The sequence below is a fragment of the Felis catus genome, chromosome E3 (assembly GCF_018350175.1).
Source record: "Felis catus isolate Fca126 chromosome E3, F.catus_Fca126_mat1.0, whole genome shotgun sequence".
Lineage (NCBI taxonomy): Eukaryota > Metazoa > Chordata > Mammalia > Carnivora > Felidae > Felis > Felis catus.
This window is the reverse complement of record NC_058383.1, coordinates 36,910,360-36,931,405: the sequence shown is the minus strand read 5'-3', so window position 1 is coordinate 36,931,405 and position 21,046 is coordinate 36,910,360. Positions and strand designations below refer to the sequence as shown.

Here is a 21,046-nt window from a genome sequence, read left to right as displayed (position 1 = left end):
TGATAGAAAGGGGCACCCACTTGAATGTATTTTATTAGAACACAGTTTGTGGTTCCTGATTCTGAATTTAACATTCTTAAAAAATTTTTTTTCTTTAATGTTTAATTATTTTTGAGAGAGAGACACACAGAACGGGAGTGGGGAAGGAGCAGAGAGAGGGAGACACAGAATTCCAAGTAGGTTCCAGGCTCGGAGCTGTTAGCACAGAGCCTCATGTGGGGCTCGAACTCACAAACTGTGAGATCATGACCTGAGCCGAAGTCGGACGCTCAACTGACTGAGCCACCCAGGCGCTCCCTGAATTTAACATTCTTCAAGCATTCAAGTCCAGTGGAAATTTTACCAGCTTTCCCACATAAAAATTCTTTCCAGGATGGTGATTTAATTTTAATGGTAATCTTTACAACCATTTGTAAACCTACAGAGTTAGTTTCAGAATTGCCATCTCTGAGTGCTCTTCATAGGGAAACAGCTTCTGGTCGTGATGAGGCACTGCTTCCCATGGGATCCCAGCAATGCCTGGAAACAGAATATGTGTCTCAGGAAGGTGGGGTCTGGGGACATGACACCACCCGATACAGGTTAGGGCTGCAGGACAGGCCTAGGGGTTATATACAAACCACAGACTTCCAGGCCCCAACCAGACACCTAGAGTCATTTCAGGGATGGACCAAGAACTGAGTTTTTAAATGGCTCACAGCAGCCAGGTTTGTTGCCCCTGTCTTCTGGGCCATGTGCATCCCTGGAAGGTCACAGACCTGTCTGGGTTTCTTGCCCACTCAGCCTGGTGCCTCTTCACACAGACTAGATGTGCATCAGAAGGGGTTCATCTCTTCATAAGCACAGATATCTCAGAAGCCCTTGGCAAAAATCATTTTGTCATCAGGTTTTTACAAATGAAAATAATTATTTATAAAAATGAAATCTTAGACATAAAAGTACAGAAGTGTCAGGGTACCTGGCTGGCTCAGTCGGTGGAGCATGCGACTCTTGATCTTGGGGTCGTGAGTTCAAGCCCCATGTTGGACCTAGTGGTTATTTACAAAAAGTGTGTGTGTGTGTGTGTGTATCTATAATCCTGCCACCAAGTGTAACTACTGTTACTTGGTGCGTGTTTTTCAGATTATCCCCTAGATGCACATTAACACAAACATTATTTTTAAAAATACAAATGGGCTTATACATATATGGTGTTTGGTAGTTTGCTTTCTTCCCTTAAACTACAGCGTAGATAATTTTCACATAGTGTCTGAAGAAGGACTTCATTCTTTTTCAAGGTTACATGCACCGTCTGGGGCATGAGCACACGTGGTGGGCGTTTGGGTCGTCTCTGTGTCTGCTGTGACAGCAGAGGCTGCTGTCGGTGGGGCTGCGCCTGGGGGCGTGGATCAGGGCAAACCCAGTCCTGCACTGCTGCCTGGTCATATGTGGAAAGTCCTGGCTGGGCCTGGCTCGTGTCGGGGATTGCAGGGCGGTGCTCGGTGGTTGTGGGGTGGAGAATGGAGAGCGAGACTCGGCTGCCTGACTCCACCCTGGAGCTTGGGGAAACAGCTCCCCTGCACCCCAAAGTTTCCATGGGTGAGAGCAGAGGATGGCAGCACACCCCTCCCTCCTGACAGGTCAGGTCTGAGGACAGTGCCTGGGCGCAGCAGTGCTTGTTCAGGGTGTAAATGGCAGAGGCCTCCCTCCTCTTCTTCCGTTTACTGGATGCTTGCTGTAGTGACAGCAGCAGCTACCACGTTCCCGCGTGCTCCCTGCATGCCAGTCCCTGTGTCACCTCCCAGGGGGATGTTCCCACCATACTGATGAGGACAGGGATGTGAGTAGTGGCCCGGCTTCACCAGAGCAGGTGGTGGGATCTGCTCCAGAGCCTGACCTCACCGCTGTGTGGACAGAACTCCCCTACCCTGACACCCACTGGCATCCGCCATCCCCTCCATTTTACCAGGAAAGAGGCCTGCACGTCCCTGAAGCCTGCTCTAGGGCTGCTAGTCTCTGACCTCTGGGACTGTTGCATAAGTTGCCTCCTTCCAGAGCACAGCTCCCCGGCCCTGCCTCCTCTGCAGACCACCCAGGGGGGTGGGGGTGGTGGGTGGATGGCCCAGCACGTTGTGTGTTCTGGGGCTTTCTGGTTTGTTTCCAGGGCTTCATTCTTTTACTTTGCTTATTTCTGCCTCACCGGAGTCCCGTGTGGGGCCCAGGTGGCCTCTCAGAGATAGCAGCCCCTCCCAGGGCCCAGGGCTCACCCAGCTCGCTAGTGAACAGTTGGCATGTCTCTGGGTTGCGGACGGTGAAGGCAATGTAGGCGTCAGGAGCCTGCTGGTTCTTCAGGCAAGCAGAGAGCCTCTGCAGGACTCGGACCAGGGAGAGGACAGTTTCTGGGCAATATAGCACATCTGCAATGAAAAACCTCAGGTTACAGAAAGGGGCTTGGTCTAGGATTCAGTGCCCACAAAGCTTGCCTGGTCGTGCTAACCTCAGCAGCAGGGTGGGAGCCTGGAAACCAGCAGTTTTTTTTAGACTCGCCCTATTGGATACAAAGAAGATGATGTGGGTAAAAAGGAAAACTCTTAGGAGAGAAAGAAAGTTGCTGAAAGACCATGCAACAAATGGAACATACCTAGGATCTACTGATGTTCCTTTTAAAAAAATCAGGGGCGCATGGGCGGCTCAGTTGGTTGAGCGTCCAACTTCGGCTCAGGTCATGATGTTGTGGTTTGGGAGTTTGAGCCCTGTGTTGGGCTCTGTGCTGACAGCTCAGAGGCTGTAGCCTACTCCTGATTCTGTGTCTCCCCTCTCTTTGCCCCTCCCCCACTTGTGCTCTTGCTCTCTCTCTCTCTCTCTCTCTCTCAAAAATAAACATTAAAAAAAATCAATTCTCTGCCTGTGGTCTATTTAGAAGATGCTTAATGAAGCACACCTTGACTTTATCTCAAACCTTGCTGCTTTGTTAGCTGTATTGGGGGGGGGGTGGGGGACAAGCTCGCTCCCTGTTGGCATGCTTACATGGGAGGGTGCTGCTCAGGCTCTGTGTTCTGCCCACTGTGGGTCTCCGAGTCGCAGCCCAGGACCAGAGGCACAGCACTGTCAGCTGGACAGGGGACTGGGTGAGCTTGGTGGAGGACAAGGGGCCCGTTGGCCAAACACTCCTCTCAAGGACCCTGTCCAAAGACATGGGCATGGACCTGGGATACAGACATGCAGACATGTGACAACACAGCTGTGCGCAGAGCAGACAGAAGCTCCCAGGGGCGGGGGGCACTCAGAGCTCTCTGCCTGACTCAGACACCACTGGGGCCTGACCCTAGGCCTGGCCCGGGGCTGGATGCCCATGACATGGTCCTGGGAGAATCACGCTGTCCTTCGCAGCCCTGAAAAGTCAGGGCTTCCATGGCTATGTCTTCCCCACATCTGAAGATGGGGTGGTGGTACAAGTGGGGCTGGTGTTCAGCTGCTCTGGCCATTTCGTTTTGGTTCTAGAGATGGACATAATAATCTCTCTCCTCGGCTGCAGCCGGGCTAATAGGTCAGACTGGTTTGGTGCCCTGGGGCCTGTTCTTTCCATGTCAGGCTTTGCTGAGAAAAGCTGGGCTCATTTATCTGATGGGACCATTTGCACAGGAGTACATGTGTCCACTGTGTCAAATGGGAGGGCTGTGGCTTTATGGCCCCTAAGGGGCATGAGCTATGCTTTGATGTCACCCTAGAGGCCCACAATGGCCCTTCTAAAAATCTCATCACTCCTCTGCCCTGGCAGCACCCACTGTCCCCTTCCCAGAGCTGAGAGCTGGGTGGAGCCGCTCCAGTGGCCCGGGGATGGGGGGCAGTACCTGCTGCGATGACGACATCTGGCTGGAAGGCAGCGAGCTGAGGGGCCGTCACGACGTCCCAGTCCAGCTGGGCCACCGTCACCCTGGGGCTCTCTGAGTTGCAGGTGTTGTGTTCTGGGTGCCTTGCAGGGTCAGTGACGTCTGCCTCTAATGAGAGGCCGTTGAGAAGGATGTTCCCTCGGAGCTGCTCAAGGACGCAGCTGTGACAGTCACTGAAGATGTATGCACTGGGATGGCATGTCTTGCAAATGGCCAGGCCCGTAAGGCCAGCTCCGCTGCCGAGCTCTAAGACAGTCCTGGGTTGGGGGGAGAAGGGGGCCTGTGTCTGAGACCGTGCTGGGGAAAACCTGCCCTGCCGCCCTGCCCCGCACCCCAAGGGCACCTGTGAGCAAAGGCTGCTGGGTTCTGCATGGCCCATTCTGCAAGGTAGAGTGCAGCATCCCATGTGACCAGGCCGGTGGTGCCATGGGAAATGATGGCTGTGCTCTCCGAGAGCGTGACTGAGTCTCCGGAAGGCTGAGCCAAGAGAGGGAGAGAGAATTAATCCAGCTACCAGGAGACAAGGAGTTGATTGTAAAAAGAAAAACATCACAACAGGTGGATGGCCACATAGACTATGGAACATCCTGCCTCAGAGCAATCACTGTCTGCGCCAACCTGGACGGGTCCAGAGGGCGTGACGCTGCACAACAGAAGGTCAATCTCAGAAGGCCACACATGGTGTGATTCTATTCACCTAACGTTCTCAAAAGGACAAGATTATGGAAAGGGAGAACAGATCAGTGTCTGCCAGGGTGGGGGGGGGGGTTCAAGGGCCACTACATAGGCATGGTGTCTACATCAGTGTCCTGGTTGTGATGCTGCACAAGTTGGGTCACCTGTTTCCAATGGGGGAAAATGGAGAAAGGGCACCTCTCTGTACTATGTTTGCCATTTCTAGGAATCTATAATATTAACAACAAAAGAGTCACAACTCTTGGGCATCATGAGCTAGATGTGAAAAATTTTAGGGTGTGGGGCCTTCCTCAATTTAGTGTGACATTTAGGGCTTGGGAATTCTCTGGCCTTTGAACTTTCCCATCGCCCCCAGAGCAGGTGGTTTGCTGGTAAGTGCTTCATGGAACATGCAATTCTGAAACGTGTTCTTTAATATGGGGCTTTTGAGAATGGTGCTTCCAACATGCAGTCACCCAGGGGTGGTTTCTGGCTTTCTCTGAGCTCAGAAAACTCACATAGGGGACTCAGGTCTCTGGGGGTGTTGTGAGCATTCATTTGTTCATTCATTCATCCACACATTTTTCCTGACCATCTACTATGGTGCCGAGGATTCAGATGTGACAAGATAAACTCGTTCCCTGTTCTTACAGAACTTATGTGCCAATAGGGAATAAAACCATAATAAATGAAGTAATTTCACAGTTTTTCAGTGCTATGAAGAAAATAAAAAGGATTACACAATAACAGAAGACTGGGGGTCTATTTCAGATAGTTTGGTCAGGGACAGCCTTTTTGAGGCATCACGTGACCTGGGATGTGAATAAAAAGGAAAGGTGAGGCATGTGAGGTTCTGGGGGAGAGCATTCCAGGCATAGAGAGTGCAAAGGCCCTGAGGCAGCAGCGTGTAAGTTTCTGAGTTCAAGGAAGACAAAGAATGCCAGGGGTCTGGAGTACAGGGAGAGCAGGAAGAACTAAATGAGAGAGAAAGGCTGGGGCGGGGCACGCAGGGCCTTGAAGGCCACGCATGGAATTAGGAATTGAGTCTGCGTGCTAAGGAAAGGCACTGCCAGGTTTGGGTGGTCAAGTGACATACTCTGATTTACCTCTTAAATCTAGGGGAGCACTCTGAGGATTCTGGGAAGATGCTGGAGTGTAGTTCTGAACCTTCCTGAATCCCCACATAAGAGGACACAGAGCAGCAAGATATGGACAACATTTAACAAAACTAGGTGACAAGGCATCTCTGTGAACCCCAAATGTCAATAAGTGGGGGGCAAACCACCAAGAGACACAAACTCATGTACTCCATGTGTGTGTGCAATGGGGTGTGCAACAGGCCTGAGGACAGAACCCCAGGAGCCAACAAGTGTTTGCTGGAAATGCGGGTGCCAGCTGCAAACCATGGCCCATGGAGGAGAGACCTTGCTGCTTCAGTCATCAGGGGTGTGAGGGACCTGGGGCAAGGCCTCATGGCAACTAGAAACACTCAGAAATGTGTGATGACAACAGAAAACATTTCAGACGTCAAGGAACAGGAGAATGGAAACAAAACACACAAACAGATAAGCCCCTTCAAAAAATAGGAGGTGAAGGAAGTAAAATTTTAAATATCAAGAAGAAATTAAGGGGTGCCTGGGTGGCTCAGCCAGTTGAGTGTCTGACTTCAGCTTAGGCCGTAATCTCACGGTTTGTGAGTTTGAACCCTGCATTGGGCTCACTGCTGTCGTTGCAGAGCCTTCTCGGGATCTTCTGTCCCCCTCTCTCTGCCACCCCCCTGCTCGTTCTCTCTCTCAAAAATAAACATTAAAAAAAAAAAAAAGAAAGTAAGAGATTGTTTGGGGTGAACTGTACCCTTCCCCCAAACTCATGTGTTGGGACTCCTAACCCCTAGGACCTCAGACTGTGATCTTATTTGAAGAGGGGGTAAATAAGAGATCTTATTTACAGAGAGACTCAAGTTAAGATGAGGTCATTAGGTGGGCCCTAACCCAATAGGACTGGTGTCTCTGTAAGAAGAGATCAGGACACATACAGGCGTAGAGAGAAGATGATGTGAAGACACAAGGAGATCGCAGCCGCTGGCAAACCAAACAGACCGGAAGCACATCCTTTCCTCTCTGCCCTCAGAAGGAACCTGCCCGGCCAATGCCCTGATCTTGGACTTCTGGCCTCTCCAACTGTGAGATGATAAATTTCTGTTGTTTAAGGCATCCATTTTTAGGTACTTGTTACAGAAAATGAAGGCAAAGAACAAACTTTAAAAATTATAATTCAACAGGGGTGCCTGGGTGGCTCAGTCGGTTAAGTGTCCAACTTCGGCTCAGATCATGATCCTGCGGTCTGTGAGTTCGAGCCCCACGTTGGGCTCTGTGCTGAGAGCTCAGAGCCTGGAGCCTGTTTTGGATTCTGTGTCTCCCTCTTTCTCTCTCCTCCCCCGCTCATGCTTTGTCTCTCTCTTCTCAAAAATAAATAAATGTTAAAAAAAACTATAATTCAACAAAACATTCCTGAAGAAACAAAAAGATGTGAAACAAACACTGAAGGGGTACACAATGCATCTGAGATCACTCACCCAAAACAATCAGCTTCAAGATATATTCTACTAAAATTCTGGACTTTAAAGGGAAGAGTCCTTTGGCCATCCAAGAGTAAAGAGCGTGTGGCATAAACAGGAAAGACAATTATTACCAGGCTTTTCCACAGTAACACTTCATGCCTCAATAAAGATACAATTTTCAATGGATTGTATCTCTTCTGGGGATGGTAGGAAACCAATTCACCTTGTTGACAGGGAAGGAATCAAGCTAGTATCCTCCCCGTCCTCAGTGGGCCCTATCAGTGGGTAACCAAGCAGCAGATGATGGGAGATAGCTCATAAAATTTCTCCAACTAATGAATGAAAGAAAACAAAATGATAGAATTAGAAAACCACCCTTTTGTACCCTCCAACGAATCAAAGAATCTAAGCTTTGAGCATCCATAACCGCTATCATAATAGATGTGATGTGCCTCCTAGAACCTCATGTTGTGTTCCTGCCAAAGGGATTAAGTGGATGCGAGTCTGAGCTGGCCTCTGAATCCAGCCAGCAATTAGAGGGAAACAGAGGATGGAAGAATGAGCTGAACAGCACCATGCATATGTGACCAAAGCTAACCCGTGGAAAGCTCTCTAAGCCTGTTCGACACAGGCAGGTCCAGAGAAGAAAGAGCTACAGGGGGGCCTGCAGATGAAGAGACACTTGAAACCAAACCTAGTTAATGGGCAAGAAGACTAAATGCTGGTGTCTGGAGGTGCACATGGCGGGAGAAAACGAGAGTGACTACTCCAAAGGCATGGTGGCTACTTTTGCTGGGAGGGGACAGGTGTGATGGAGGGCTTTTGGGCTCTGTCCCTTGACTGGAGTGGTGGTTACCTTGGTAGGTACCTTGCAACAATTTGGTAAGCTGTACATTCATTTTTTTATTATTTATTTGTTCATTTTATTTAAAACATTTAAAAAATGTTTATTTATATTTGGGGGGGGGCACAGAGAGAGGAAGACAGAATCTGAAGCAGCTCTGTCAGCAGAGAGCTCAACACAGGGCTCGAACTCATTAGCTGTGAGATCATGACCTGAACTAAAGAAGTCGGACGCCCACTGACTGAGCACCTACGTGCCCCTATTTTTTATTTAAAAAAAAATGTTTATTTCTTTTTGGAAGAGAGAGAGGCAGTGTTGAGCAGAGGAGGGACAGAGAGAAGGAGACACAGGATCTGAAGCAGGCTCTGTGCTAAGAGTGGAGTCCGAATGGGGCTTAAACCCATGGGCCGTGAGATCATGACCTGAGCCAATGTCAGACCTCAACTGACTGAGCCACCTAGGTGTCCGTGTACATTTATTTTGTGTGACTTCCCATATCTTTGTTTTACTTTATAATAAAAGGTCCAAAAAAAAAAAAAAAAACCCAAGACTTGACTGTTCTGTGCAGAATGTATTTTTGTCGGCCAAGAAGCTGGAAGCCAGTCTGAGAGCTGTGGCATTTGCCAGGCCCGTAAGGATGGTGGCGGTGGACAGCAGAGAGAGACTGGTGTCCTATAACACCCATCCATCAAGTGTTTACTGAGGACTGAGCACCAGGTATGTGATAATGTATATTGTCTGATTTAACCCTCAGCTAAGCGCATAAAATAGGTAGTGTTATGTGTTGAAATGCTTGGTTTACTGAAGGGGAAATGGAGGCTCAGGGTGGTTAACTGACCTCCTCTAAGATCTCAGGAGCTGATGGGTCAGGATTTGATCACATCTGAGACTGACTGGAGCCTGAGTTTCAACTCTGTGTGCAGGGGCAGATGTCTGGACTTTGTGGGGAGGGTGCCCGTCTCCTACCAGCAGATAGCTCCGGTGGCACTGGGTGGGCTCCGTGGTCATCAGGACCTCTGCCAACGCCTCGTACAGCTCGTCCAAAGGCTCTGTGTGGACAGCTTCGTGCTGGGGGTGGGCAGAGCAAGAGCTTCAGCCAAGAGGTTTAAGTTGACCCTCATGAACCAAACAGACGTTCCATGTATTTGCTTTTACTCTGACTTGTAAAAAATGGCTGGAGGATTTTTACCAAATTTTGATGGGAGATTTGGGATGGGTTGACTTAATATAGGCAACCTGGCTTATAAAAAAATTCATTTGGTAGGGGAGCAGAGGGTATCTCAGAGAGGTACAGAGAGGGTGAGGGTGAGGCAGTCTAGGGCAGCAGGAACGGGACTGTGTGAGCTGCCATGTGATGGTGACAGAGAGCTCTGCCCTTCTATCATGATGTTGTACATGGATCAAACAACTGATGCTTTTAAGTGAGCTAAGGCAATAGCCACAAGGACGGGCACTCTACATAGCGTGATGTGGCTTCCTCAATGGGAAAGCCTCTGTTGTGCAACTCATGGGGGCAGCAGAGAGTGGGCATGCTTCTCCTGGTGGTTCTGGGGAGACCTGTGGCCACGACTAGATGCACATGTTGGGGAGAACTAGGTGGGGAGGTAATGGAGAAGCTGGGATTGTTTCACATGCTAAGCCTGGGTGAGACACAGCCCTTGCAATTGGTGACCAAACACAGGAGGTCTGATGCTGACCACTAAGGAATCACCTCTCTGAGGTCCAGTCTAATGTGAAACCCAGCAAGTGTGGGCTCATCCTTAAAATCCATCCTGTATCAGTCAGGAAAAGAGCCCACATCCGGTAGTTACTGAGGAGAAGATGATAAAGGGAACTAGTTACAAAGGTACTGCAAGACCTAAAACCCCCAGTAGAGGGCAGTGCGGTAATCCAGAGACTGGCAATGGTAGGAACGGGTCAAAACCCTGTGGGCTGGTGGGCTAGGGGAATGGCGGTGGGTGGAGCTGGGACCACAGAAGAGAGAAATACCCTGGCATCTCTTCCACTTGCCTTCCATAGCCTCTCACTGACCGAACCAAGCTGGGAACAGTTACACAGGGAGTCCACTGCCATATGGGGGTTTGCAGAGCGGGCAAAGGGTATGGGATAGATCTGAGCTCCAACAGGCAAAGCCAAGCAGAGTCCACTTCTGGAGAGCCAGCCAAGTCCCAGGTGCTGTCTGGCTACCAGACGGACAGTGCCGATTACTGACCTTTCTGATGAGCTCCGAGAGAAAGCACCGGGCATACTTCACTGATGGCGGATGCTTCACACACAGAGGATGTTTCACGGTCTGTGACAAAGGACACAAAGTGGGTTGCTGGAAAGACCCTGTCTTAACACTCACACGAGCTTCAAGTGAATACAGGGCATTCCTCATTATCTGATCCCTCAGAAAAGATGTGTACAGACACAAGGGTTCTGGGTTCAGGTGACCCTCATGCATCTGAAAAAGTTAAGTCATAAGGTTTAAGTCCTTTCCTAAAAAAAATCTCTCCACTACAGTGGCACAGACTGACAGACCATTCTGGGCAGAACATGGCGCACATGAACCCAAGCTAACACCCTGTTACAGACTGAATTTTTGTGTGCACCCCCCCAAACTCAGTTCATATGTTGAAGCCTCACCCCCAATGTGATAGTATCAGAGGGCAGGGCCTTTGGGAGTGATTAGGTCATGAAGGTGAAGCCCTATGAATGAGATTAGTGTCATTATAAAAAAGACCCCAGAGAGCTCCCTCGGCCCTTCCACGGTGAGGACACAGCTGTCTATGAACCAAGAAGTGGGCCCCCACCAGACGCCAAACCTGCAGGCACCTTGATCTTGGCCTTTCCAGCCTCTAGAACTGTGAGAAATAAATTGCTGTTGTTTGTAAGTCACCCAGACTATGGTATTTTGTTATAGCAGCTGGAATGGGCTATGCTACCCCTTCCCAGGGCAGGCAGCATGAACTAGTTTGTAGTGGGGACAATTGTGGGATTGTCTGGCTCCATGGAAAAGGTGAGAGCCTAAATAGTGGGAGCATGCATAGTGGGAGAGCTTTTGCTCTCCTGGAGATGACATGCCAGGCTGAGAATGAGGACTGTGATGGTCAGGACAGAGGAAGATGGGGACTCTGACTGGGATGTGGTGGAGGGGAAGGGGTGACACTTCAGCTGAAGTCTAGAGAAGCAAAGAGCAGGGGGAGCAAATCATGGGCAGAGGGGATAGCTTGTGCAGGCTCCAAGGTGGCCATGGCCTGGCATTTTGGGAAGGAGTGGGGCAACAGAGGCAGTGAGAGGCCAGGCTGGGTCACGCGGGATCTGCTGGCTCGAGGAACACAATTTTACCCAAGGTAAAATACCCACACAACCCTTCAGGGGGTTTCTAGTTGGCTGGTGTCAGGTTTTAGCCTCAGGGTGAAAATCAGAGTCGGCTGCCTGAAAAGGACCCCAGAATCTCTGAGCTCGCAGTCCTGAACCACTGGATGGCCCTGCAAGCTTCCCCTAACTATGGCTGCATTTTCTTCAAGTGGTGGTCAGACAATCTTGGTTCACTCACCTCAGAGGAATTCTTAACCTAGCCTTCTTGGATGGGCTTGGTGGTTGGAGGGGTGTCTACGGCTTCCCTGAATTTGTACAAAAAATGTATTCTTCTGGTTGTTTTTTCTAGGGGCGGGGGGTGCATAGCTTTGGGTTTTCAGAAGGGTTCATGATCCTTAAGAGGGTTGATAGGCAGGATGCAGTGTGATCTCCACCTGATCCACGTGGCAGTGTGGTGGCCTCACCTCTACTCTCGCCCAGATGTACCTTAGAATTCAAACCCCACCTCAGAAAAGCAGGACACATCTACATCTAGAAGAGACACGAGTGGGTAAGACTCGCCTCCTTATTTTTTCCTTAAATGTAAAGAAGAAAGTCTTTGAGCAGCTACCAAATGCTAGAAGATGTTCCCACAGCTGTCACTTTGGTTTTCATTGTGGATGGTTTCAAAAACATCCCCCAGATTCCCTCCTCTCATGCAGATTTTTGTATATTCTGATGTCTTCATCTAAGAAAACAAAAGAGCCAGAGCTGTCTGAGGCAGTGCCACCCAAATGCAGTGTCTTTTTTTTTTTTTAAAGGATACAAGTGCGTCTGCTGTGCTTCTGTCATGTCTTCATGGGGAAGTCAGGAGGCTGGTGACGCGACCTGGTTATTCTGATTCTCACCTTCTGCAAAATATCCAGCAGCAGCTCAGGACCTGATGAGTCCCGTAATTTCTCTTCTAGGCTCTATTCAGAGAGAGACAGTGGGGGGAGAAAGAGAGAAATCTCAAGGGCATTTTCACAGGAACATTAAACATGTAATAGGACATGTTAGCAAAGTGCTAAGTGATCTCTCCCCAGGGACCTGGGGCCAATTGGAAGTGGAAGCCACAGGCGGGCTGAAAGCCTGAACTTGAGAAGTCCTGGGTTACACCTGGATCAGTCAAAGAGAGAACATCAGAAGACAGACTGTTGGTTTGCATTAGCCCTGGATGCTTAGGCTGGCCTGGGTCACAGACCAGCTCCGTGGCTGAAATGGTCAACCAGGAATTATGAGGGGAAGCTATGACATCAACACCGACGGGCTCACCTTAGACTTGACATCTGAGTTAAAATGGACATACAGGCCAGGCCAGGTTATGCTGTCCTCTCTGACAGGGAACTCCAACCCAGCAGTGAGCTCAGGCTCTTAGAAGCAGGCAGATTGGTCCTGGCTGATGTGTGACACCAGGCAAACCATTTCATTTCTCCAGAGTGACTTATCATGCTCTAAAAGGCCTATAAGCCTGGCCCTTGCCTCTCTTTCTGACCTTATGTGCCCTCACCCCTGGCCTCCTTGCCGTTCCTCAATTGCAGCAGCTTGTTCTCACCGGCAGGGCCTTGCCACAGCTGGCTGCTTTACCCGTTCAGGTTCTGGCTCAAATATCACCTCTTGGGGGAGGACTTTCTGACTCCTCTACTTTGATACATATAGTTCCCTGTTTTACTGACTTTACAGCCACTATCATCTCCTGGTGTGTTGCTTATTCATTTACCTGTTTATTCTCTGGCTCCTGCATCCAAGCAGGCCCTCATTTGTAATGTGTGCTGATTCCTGGGGCCTGGGTCGTGGAAGGCATTCAGTAAATATTTGGTGATGGAATAAAAATACTAGCTAACACATTCACCTACCATGAGCTAGGCACTGCCTCAGATGCTTCATACTCCTGTAATTCCGACAAGAGCCCTATCATTATATCCCCCACTTTATAAGAAAACTAAGGTGTAAGAGAGACGCAGTCACTTGCTCAAGGTCACACAGCTTGTATGGGGTTGGGCCAGGATTCAAAGCAGGCATGCTTGCTCCCAGGCCTGGTCTCTCCACTGATGCACGCTGCTTCTTTTTCTAATCAAACCTTTCTGGTCAAATGTGAATGGCAGTAATAGTACCCACTGCACGGCTGTTGTGAGCCAGCCTAAGTAAGCATTTATCATGGGCCTGGTACAGAGTAAGTGCTTATTTCATGTGAACAATCATAGTCGATACTGAATTGGGACCCATGGATGCTGTTACAAAGGTTTACGTTTTGGGTTAAAAAATGTACATATTCCTTTCTGACGGGAAAGACCACTCAGAATGCTAAATGGGTTAGGTCAATGAGACACAAATGACTAACCACTGCCCCTTAAGATGGGGCAAACTTGGGGGGGGGGAATATGTACCCAATCTGAGTCATCCCAGTGAGCTCACTGCGCATGAATTATGAAGGAGGCAGCATCATTAGAGACCCTGCTTTGGCAGAAGGAAGCTGCCGCCATGGCCATTTGCCTGTGCGAGAAGGGCAGGTCTCCAGGGCAGGGGAGGTGAGACTTCTTTCGTCTCTCTTCTGGCCTGTTTTGTACTTCCCTGTCTCTTCCATCACAGGCCTAAGAGGCTTAAACTGCTTCTGAGGGGATTTTGTACAATGCTCATGGTACAGATGAGAACACCGAGGCCTGGCGGGGGAGGGGAGGTGTGGTGTCTGTGACTTGGTCACTGCGCTCATTGCAACGTGGTCTCCCGCGGTCTTGCGGACGTTGACTGTTTAAATGGGAAGCAGCAACTGTTACTCAATGGCCAGGATGACAACTGACTAAACAAAGTAATAGAATTTTTCGTGAATTGTCCCTGACCCTAACCCCCAAGTGACAAAGGGAGTTGGTCAGAAACGCCGCATTCCTTAAATTCGTGGACTCAGACGGCAAAGGCACTTGAGGGCGGGAAGGACCAGGGGTGGAGGGAGCAGACCGCAGGCTGGGCCTCCCCAGCGCGCGCAGGTATTCTTTCTGCTCCCCGCCGCCAGACCGCGTGGCCCCCGGCTAAGCCCCAGGGACGAGGACCAGACGTACCGCCCCTGCACACGAGAGAGAGCCGAGAACATCACGTGGGGGGAGAGAAGGAGGTGGGCGCCGGAACCCGCCCCGCCCCCACCCTGCCCAGCCGCCCCCCGCCCGCCCTTCGCGCGCCCCACCACCCACCTGCCAGGGGAAGGAGCGCAGCGCGCGCGCCGCCAGGAAGCGGCGCTCGAAACTTGGCAGCAGGCGTACGGCCTCCGTGCTCTCCTCCGGCGCCATGGCGGGGCGGGGCGGGGCCGCGGCGTCGCCCGGGAGACGGAGCGGCAGTGGGGCGGGGCCCAGAGGACTTGGGGCGGGGCTGGGGCGGGGCTGGGGCGGGGCCGGGCCGGGGCCGGGCCGGGGGCGGGCCAGGCGCCACTGGGCGCGTGGGAGGCGGGGCCAGGGTCGGATGGGGGTGGCCTGGGGCTGTAGAGGCGGAGTCAGGGCTTTGGCGCCAAGTGAGGGCAAGGCGGGAGGCGACGGCTTTGTGGTGGGTAGCGTCCAGTCAGGCGAAGGGTCAGGTAATCATTCTCGCTGTTCCCGCGTCTTCACGAGGCACTTTTTGGCGGACGCGTAGCTCCCTCCCTGTTGCACAGCTGGGAGGGAGTGAGCCTGACGGCCCTCACGTTTCAGGACCGCGTCCCCAGACCGGGGTTAGGAGCCTCAGGCCTTTTCCGCCCCTTCGGGTCGAGGTGCGAGTTCGCCGCTCCGGGTAGGGTAGGTGGCTCAGTCAATGGGCGAGGAAACTTAGACACTCAGGCCTTACCTACCGGGGCGCTGCAAGATGAGCTGCGCCCCTGTGTCAGAATCTTAAACGTTCGCATGGAGGCCGTGGCGGGGTTTAGTCCCCTTTGTGGTCCGCGTCCTCTCCACAGCGCGGTGCTCTGGGGTGGTGACCCTGAACCGCCTCCCGGGTGGAAGCCCCACCCGTGCGCTGAGGTGGATTCAGGGCGGGGAAGGGGCGAGGAGCTTGGCGAGGTCAGCCTGCGGTCACGTCCTCTCCATGACCTCTTTAATACTAGGCCACAACCCCCACTCTCCCGGCCTCGGTCCGTCCCTAATCCAACCAGCCTTGTTTTCACCACTTATTAAGCACCTACTGTGTGCCGGGTGAGGGAAACCCAGGTGTGGTCCCTGCCCTTCAGGGGCTCAGGGGGAAGCAAGCGTGCTGGCGAGCTCCCGGAACTAGGAGGACTTACAGCAGGAGTTTTGACTTTGTAGGGAAAGGAATCTGAAGAGTAAGAAAGTTCCTGGGGGTGGTTGAGGAGGGGGAAGAAAAGAAAAAAAAATTATTATTTCCATTAGACGTTATTATGTCTTGAGTGAGAGGCAGGATAGACAGCAACCCACCGGTGCTGCCTCTGGAGTTTGAACTGTGTTCAAAGTCTAACACATTTACTTTAGCACATTTCTCATAAAACTCCATTTGGAAGAGTCTTGAGAGCTAATTTGCTAAATATACTTGCAGAAGGTAGATGAGGGGACAGATTAAATCTTATTACCCCTTTCAGATGAGAAACACTGAGCCCTGCTCAGCTAAGAGAATAAGAGAGAAGAATTAATTCTAATGGAATGCATTTATTCTCATATCTGTTGTTCTTCCACCAGTACCAAGTGAGCACAGGATCTGACACAGGAACGGTTTGTCTTATTCTCTCCACACTGTTGATTTAAATCAAGAGGGTGGGCCGTGATTATTGCTGTGTTTTTACACGGAATTAATGGTTTCTGGGTCTGATGTTGCAGAAATCCTCTTCCTCACGGTCTCCTGAGGTAGAATCATCTGAGATATGATGAGCCTTAACCAGGGCCAAGGCTTGGTCTTAAGGGAATGAGGCTTCAGAACTGGGCCAGGCCGATTGGTCCACTTCTGCTCATTTGATCAGCTCTCTGCCTGCAGTAGACAATGAAAACCAATGGGAAAGGGTCAAACTTATAAATACTAGGCTTATTTTGTTAACACACAAAGTAGCTATTAATTGCGTTTCTTCTGAGGAGCAAAAGGGCATGTACAGTCAGTGCCATAATAAGTAATACTGTATGACGTTATACTAAGATATTAATAAATCTAGGCTGTTTTAGCCTTTCCTAATGCCAGATGGGATGTAGTTTCGGAAAGGACCCCGAGTGGTCTATGACACTGACTTGCACACAGAAGAAACCTTTACTTTGGTGTGTGGGCTGTAGGGAGGGACAGAGTTCATAAGGCCACATATCTCAGATCTGAATCTGGAAGAATTAAGACAGTGAAGGGATTGTTAACATCCCAGGGGCCTCACAGGTGTGTGTTCAGGTGTAAATGAAGATTAGGCACCACAAAAAGTAAAACTTCTGGGGAGTGTTGATATGGAGAGAAGCATTAGGACCCATCCCATGGTCCTGCCAGTGGCGAGAGGGGATGTGTATGTGCCCACGCTATATTAAAGATTCAACTTCTGGATTGGAGGTTTTTAACAACAACAGCAACAACGTCAACAACAACAACCATCTAATATATTTTAACCGTACAGAATAGTTGCCTTTTAGAAATTATGCTGTGGGCATGGCAGTTCAATCAGTACATTGAAGTTTTTCCTTTAGCTCTCCTATAGCTGATGGTTTCTGTAGAAAAGGACCAATTGATTTCTTTTTAAAATGTTGCTTCAGGGCATAGAGACCTTTATAGGTCATGTTTCAACTTATAGGAAATTTTTATAGTTCAAATATAAATTACATTAAATGTGGGCTTTGTAATGGAGTTAAGGTTAAGTAAAGTTCTGACTTCCCTTAGGCTGTTTATAGTGTTCAGGAGGCCTCCATTCTATTGAGACAGGAGCTATGTTAAAGCAGAAGAATGGTCAGGGTTGGGTATAATAAGGAATATGGGAGGCTCAGTCTAATGATATAACTATTGAGATATAGAAAGAGGTGCACCAAGGCTCTGTAACACTGGCAGAACCAGTGTTATGGGTTGGATTGTGTCCCTCCAGAGAATATGTTGGAAGTCCTGACCCCTGGTACTTAGGACCTTATGGTATTGGTGACCTTATTTGGAAATAGACTCTTTGCAGATATAATTAAGGTGAGGTCATCCTGGAGTACAGAGGGCCCTAAATCCCATGAGTGGTGTCATGGACACCAGAGAAGAGAACACCATGTAAAGGCAGAGGCACACGGCGAAGATGGCCATGTGATGATGGAGGCAGAGACTGGAACGATGCATCTATAAACCAAGGAATACGAATGATTGCCAGCAACTACCAGAAGCTAGAGAGGCAAGGAAGGATTCTCCCATACAAATTTCGGAGGCACCTTTGACCTTCTAACATCTTGATTTTGGACTTTTCCCTCCAGTTCTGTGAGACAATAAGTACCTGTTCTTTTAAGCCAGGTACGTTGCTGTACTTTTTTATGGCAGTTGTGGAAAACTAATGCAACTGGTATTTAATTTTGGAGGCCCAGTACAAAATGAAAATGCAGGGTCTTTGTTAAAAAAAAATCAAGAATTCTGGGGCGCCTGGGTGGTTTAGTCGGTTGAGCTTCTGACTTTTGATTCTGGCTCAGGTCATGATCCCAGGATTGTGAGAATGAGCCCTGAATTGGGCTCTGCGCTGAGCATGGAGCCTGCTTGGGACCCTCTGTCTATCTCTCCCTCTCTCTCATATAAAATAAATAAAAAATCAAGAATTCTGAAACGGTGACAGACTAGTAGATTATTAAACCAAGTTGAGGGCTCTTTTGAGCCCTGGGCCTTGAGTGACTGCTCACTTTACAAGTCATGAACCTGGCTCTGGTTGCTGGGTTCTCAAAGTGCTGGATCCCCTCTGGCATGCAGGAAATGGTTGAAGTGGATTATTATAATGTACACTGATAAACCCTGGGAAACCCAAAGAATACTCACTTCTGTTTCCGACGAATGACCGTGTATGTCACACTAGCAACACACAGAACTGCAAGAACTCCTGTCACAATCCCGAGGCCAAACGCTATCTTCTGGAGAGGGAATGTCTTCTGTGTCTCTGCTCCTGATAAAATATAAGATGGTTTTTTAATTGTCTGATTATTAAGAGGCTGTTCTCGCTGCTCCTGGGTCTCTGGGAAGTTTTTCATCCAAGCTCTGGTGAATATTAATTATGGAAATGAAATGTACATTTAACCCAAGAAAGTGTTCACTGTAGAGAAACCTCATAGGGCAAGTCGTTGAAAGGCGATTTACTAAATGACCTATTCGCCAAATGACCCATTTGCCTAATGACCACTTTGCCAAGTGACCAATTTGCTAAAAGCCAATTTGCTGAAAATCAGTTGGTGGGACATCCTGCTTATCAATAACTGACAGCAGTCAGACACCGTACCCCAGGTTCCCAATGGGCTATGAGACGGGGTAGGGGCCAAATAGTTATAGCAAAACTCTAAAACTTAAAAAAAAAAATCCCAATAATTTCCTGAGTTGGTCATTCATTTAAGTAGTTTCCTACAAAATGGCCTGCATCCTGTAAGTTCACAAGAAAATCGTGTGCAGTGGCTTAGAAGAAGGGAAAAGCGTGTCCTTTATACTCTGTTTTGATTGAGTGTAGTTGCTTTAAGTATGATAAATCACTGAACAGCATCTAAGTCTCTCCTGGCAGAAGAAAAGCTGGCCACTGGTTGCAAACAACTGCATTCTTAGAGACTATACCATCCTTCCTTTATATCACCCAGGTTTAAGGTTTTGAAGTCTTAAGAATTAGCAACCCCATTTACAGAAACACCTCCTTCCTTCTTTTTTCAGCAATGAGTGGAATGGTAAGGTTTCTTCCACTGTGAGCAGCTTTCTTCCAGGCACTAGCAAAGGCTGAGTTGCTGAAGGAAGACGCTTTTCTGTACTACAAGGGACATCAGGGGGGCAGATTGCATGTGATTTCTAAGAATCAGAAGGATTATTGCTTGACTGTCTACGGAGAGCCTTAGCCTTCCTTTGGCCCCAGAGGCACTGTATGAAATGTCACCAGCACGTGGAGGGATTCCCTGTTTCCTTTGCTACCTGTTTAAGAGCTGCTGCTATCTTGGCCTGCAGATGCTGAAGCTGTTGGACAAACAGGATTATTCTGCTCGATTCTACCAGTGGCCCCCTCACTCCCCCGCCCAACCTCTTTTTCATTCTTTTGTATCTCAGGACAGAATAGATCAGACTGCCAGTTTCCTGGTGGTTGCTCTTGTATCTCACCTGGCTGCTGCTGCTCATTGTGCTCATGTTGCACAAGCATTTCCTGGGTGACTGCCAGGGAGCCGTTATGGGGTTCAGGGGTAACCCCCAGGAGCTTACACATGAGTGGGTAGATGTGGATGCTGTCAAAAGGTTCAGCTAGGTGATTCTTTTTGAAATCTGGCCCAAAGGCTCTGAATATGGTCTTCATGTCCATGTAGACATTATCAAAGCCATGATCTCCTTTGTTGAAATATATTATTAGTTGCTGAAAAATAATAATAATAAAAAAGCCATTTTAGACTCCAATCCCCTGAAAGAAAACTGTCCCTTAGTTATTGTCATGCATGTCAGATCCATGAAACCTTTGAAAATTTAAATGACAAGGAAGGGCACTGCTCTGCAGTGCCAAAGGGAAGAGCAAGGAATGAAAGATCTTTAAGAAAGAGAATAAAGAAAGTATACCCATTAGACACAGCAAGAAGATAATACTGACAATAATAAGCTGAAACATAGTGCCTCTGGTGATAGCCTCCTGTGCTTTGCAAGTTCCTAAATCCTGAAGAGAGAAGAGTAACACCCACTTCACATTAATTCAGGCAGGTGGATGGGGATCTGAGAAGTGTACTCAGTGAGAGGCACTGAGACCAAAAGGATTTTCTAATGGTCAGTTCAGAAGTTTCCCTATTCCCTCAAACCTGGTTGGTTATGTTGGGAATGTGACTATTGCGTTAAATTCCTTCACATCACTCTCAACTTGTTACATCATGAACCAGGTTTAGAAAGAGGCCAGTGGCTATGGAATTTCTCCTTGGCAAGAACTTAGCTTTGGGCATGCATCCTCAGTGTTCTGGGTCATGTGAGGGATTGCAAAATATCAAGTAATTGTTGCATTTTACTGTGACTATTTCCACCAACGCTAAACAATAACCTTATGAATTTTCCTATACCTATTATACTCTGAACAGATTGCAAATATAATGTTTGGCTTATGTCCATAGCCTAGGACAAGTGTTCTTCAAACTATTTCTGGGATGGTCTTCTGTCATGCAGTGTTTAAACATCACTTACATTTTGTTCTGCCATGAATTATTGGTTGATAGTTAACAAAAACCAGACCCCCTTAAATCTATCTCACAATTAGCATTGATTTTGGTATTTTCTTCTTTAGGCTTGCTTATTTTTTCATAACTGCTTTCTTGAGATATAATTTGTATAATTACCATATAATGTGCCCATTTAAAGTGTACAATTCAATGATTTTAAATTTTTTTCACAGAGGTGTGCAACTATCACCACCATCAATTTTCATCACCCCAAAAAGAAACCCTGTACCCTTCAGGAGTCACTCCCCATTTCTTCCCAACATCTCTCCCCCTTCCCCATCCGACAATCACCAATCTGTGTTCTGTTTCTATAGATTTGCTTGTGCTGAACATTTCATTTAAATAGAATCATACAAAGTCTTTCGTATCTACTTTCTTTCAGTAAATATAGTGTTCTCAAGGTTCATTCAAGTTGTAGCATGTATCAGTACCTTGTTCCTTTTAATGGCAACATAATATTCCATGGTAT

General features: G+C 48.6%; 2 protein-coding genes across 5 annotated transcripts; both read right to left on the bottom strand.

Annotated features, from left to right (window-relative positions):
• Positions 1-5: 5 nt before the first annotated feature.
• Positions 6-14,575, bottom strand: EEF2KMT (eukaryotic elongation factor 2 lysine methyltransferase). Of its 4 annotated transcripts, none has more exons than XM_023246604.2 (8): positions 14,452-14,575; positions 12,139-12,201; positions 10,161-10,241; positions 8,915-9,016; positions 4,213-4,346; positions 3,831-4,126; positions 2,247-2,396; positions 6-519 (listed from the first exon to the last, which is right to left on the bottom strand). In XM_023246604.2, the coding sequence occupies exons 1-8, from the start codon at positions 14,545-14,547 to the stop codon at positions 419-421; spliced, it is 1,023 nt and encodes a 340-aa protein (XP_023102372.2). In that variant the 5' UTR covers positions 14,548-14,575; the 3' UTR covers positions 6-418. The 4 variants fall into 4 exon arrangements, 3 of the variants coding, with proteins under 3 accessions (XP_023102372.2, XP_044903590.1, XP_044903591.1); XM_045047655.1 differs by lacking the exon at positions 14,452-14,575 and adding an exon at positions 12,990-14,322; XR_002738878.2 differs by lacking the exon at positions 6-519 and adding an exon at positions 3,007-3,185 and having other exon boundaries at positions 2,260-2,396; positions 14,452-14,574.
• A 4,435-nt stretch (positions 14,576-19,010) lies between these two features.
• LOC123382603 (ectonucleotide pyrophosphatase/phosphodiesterase family member 7-like) lies at positions 19,011-20,105 on the bottom strand. The gene is made up of 2 exons (XM_045047972.1): positions 19,968-20,105; positions 19,011-19,739 (listed from the first exon to the last, which is right to left on the bottom strand). Exons 1-2 carry the CDS (start codon positions 19,983-19,985, stop codon positions 19,314-19,316), a joined length of 444 nt encoding a protein of 147 aa, XP_044903907.1. The 5' UTR covers positions 19,986-20,105; the 3' UTR covers positions 19,011-19,313.
• Positions 20,106-21,046: the final 941 nt, after the last annotated feature.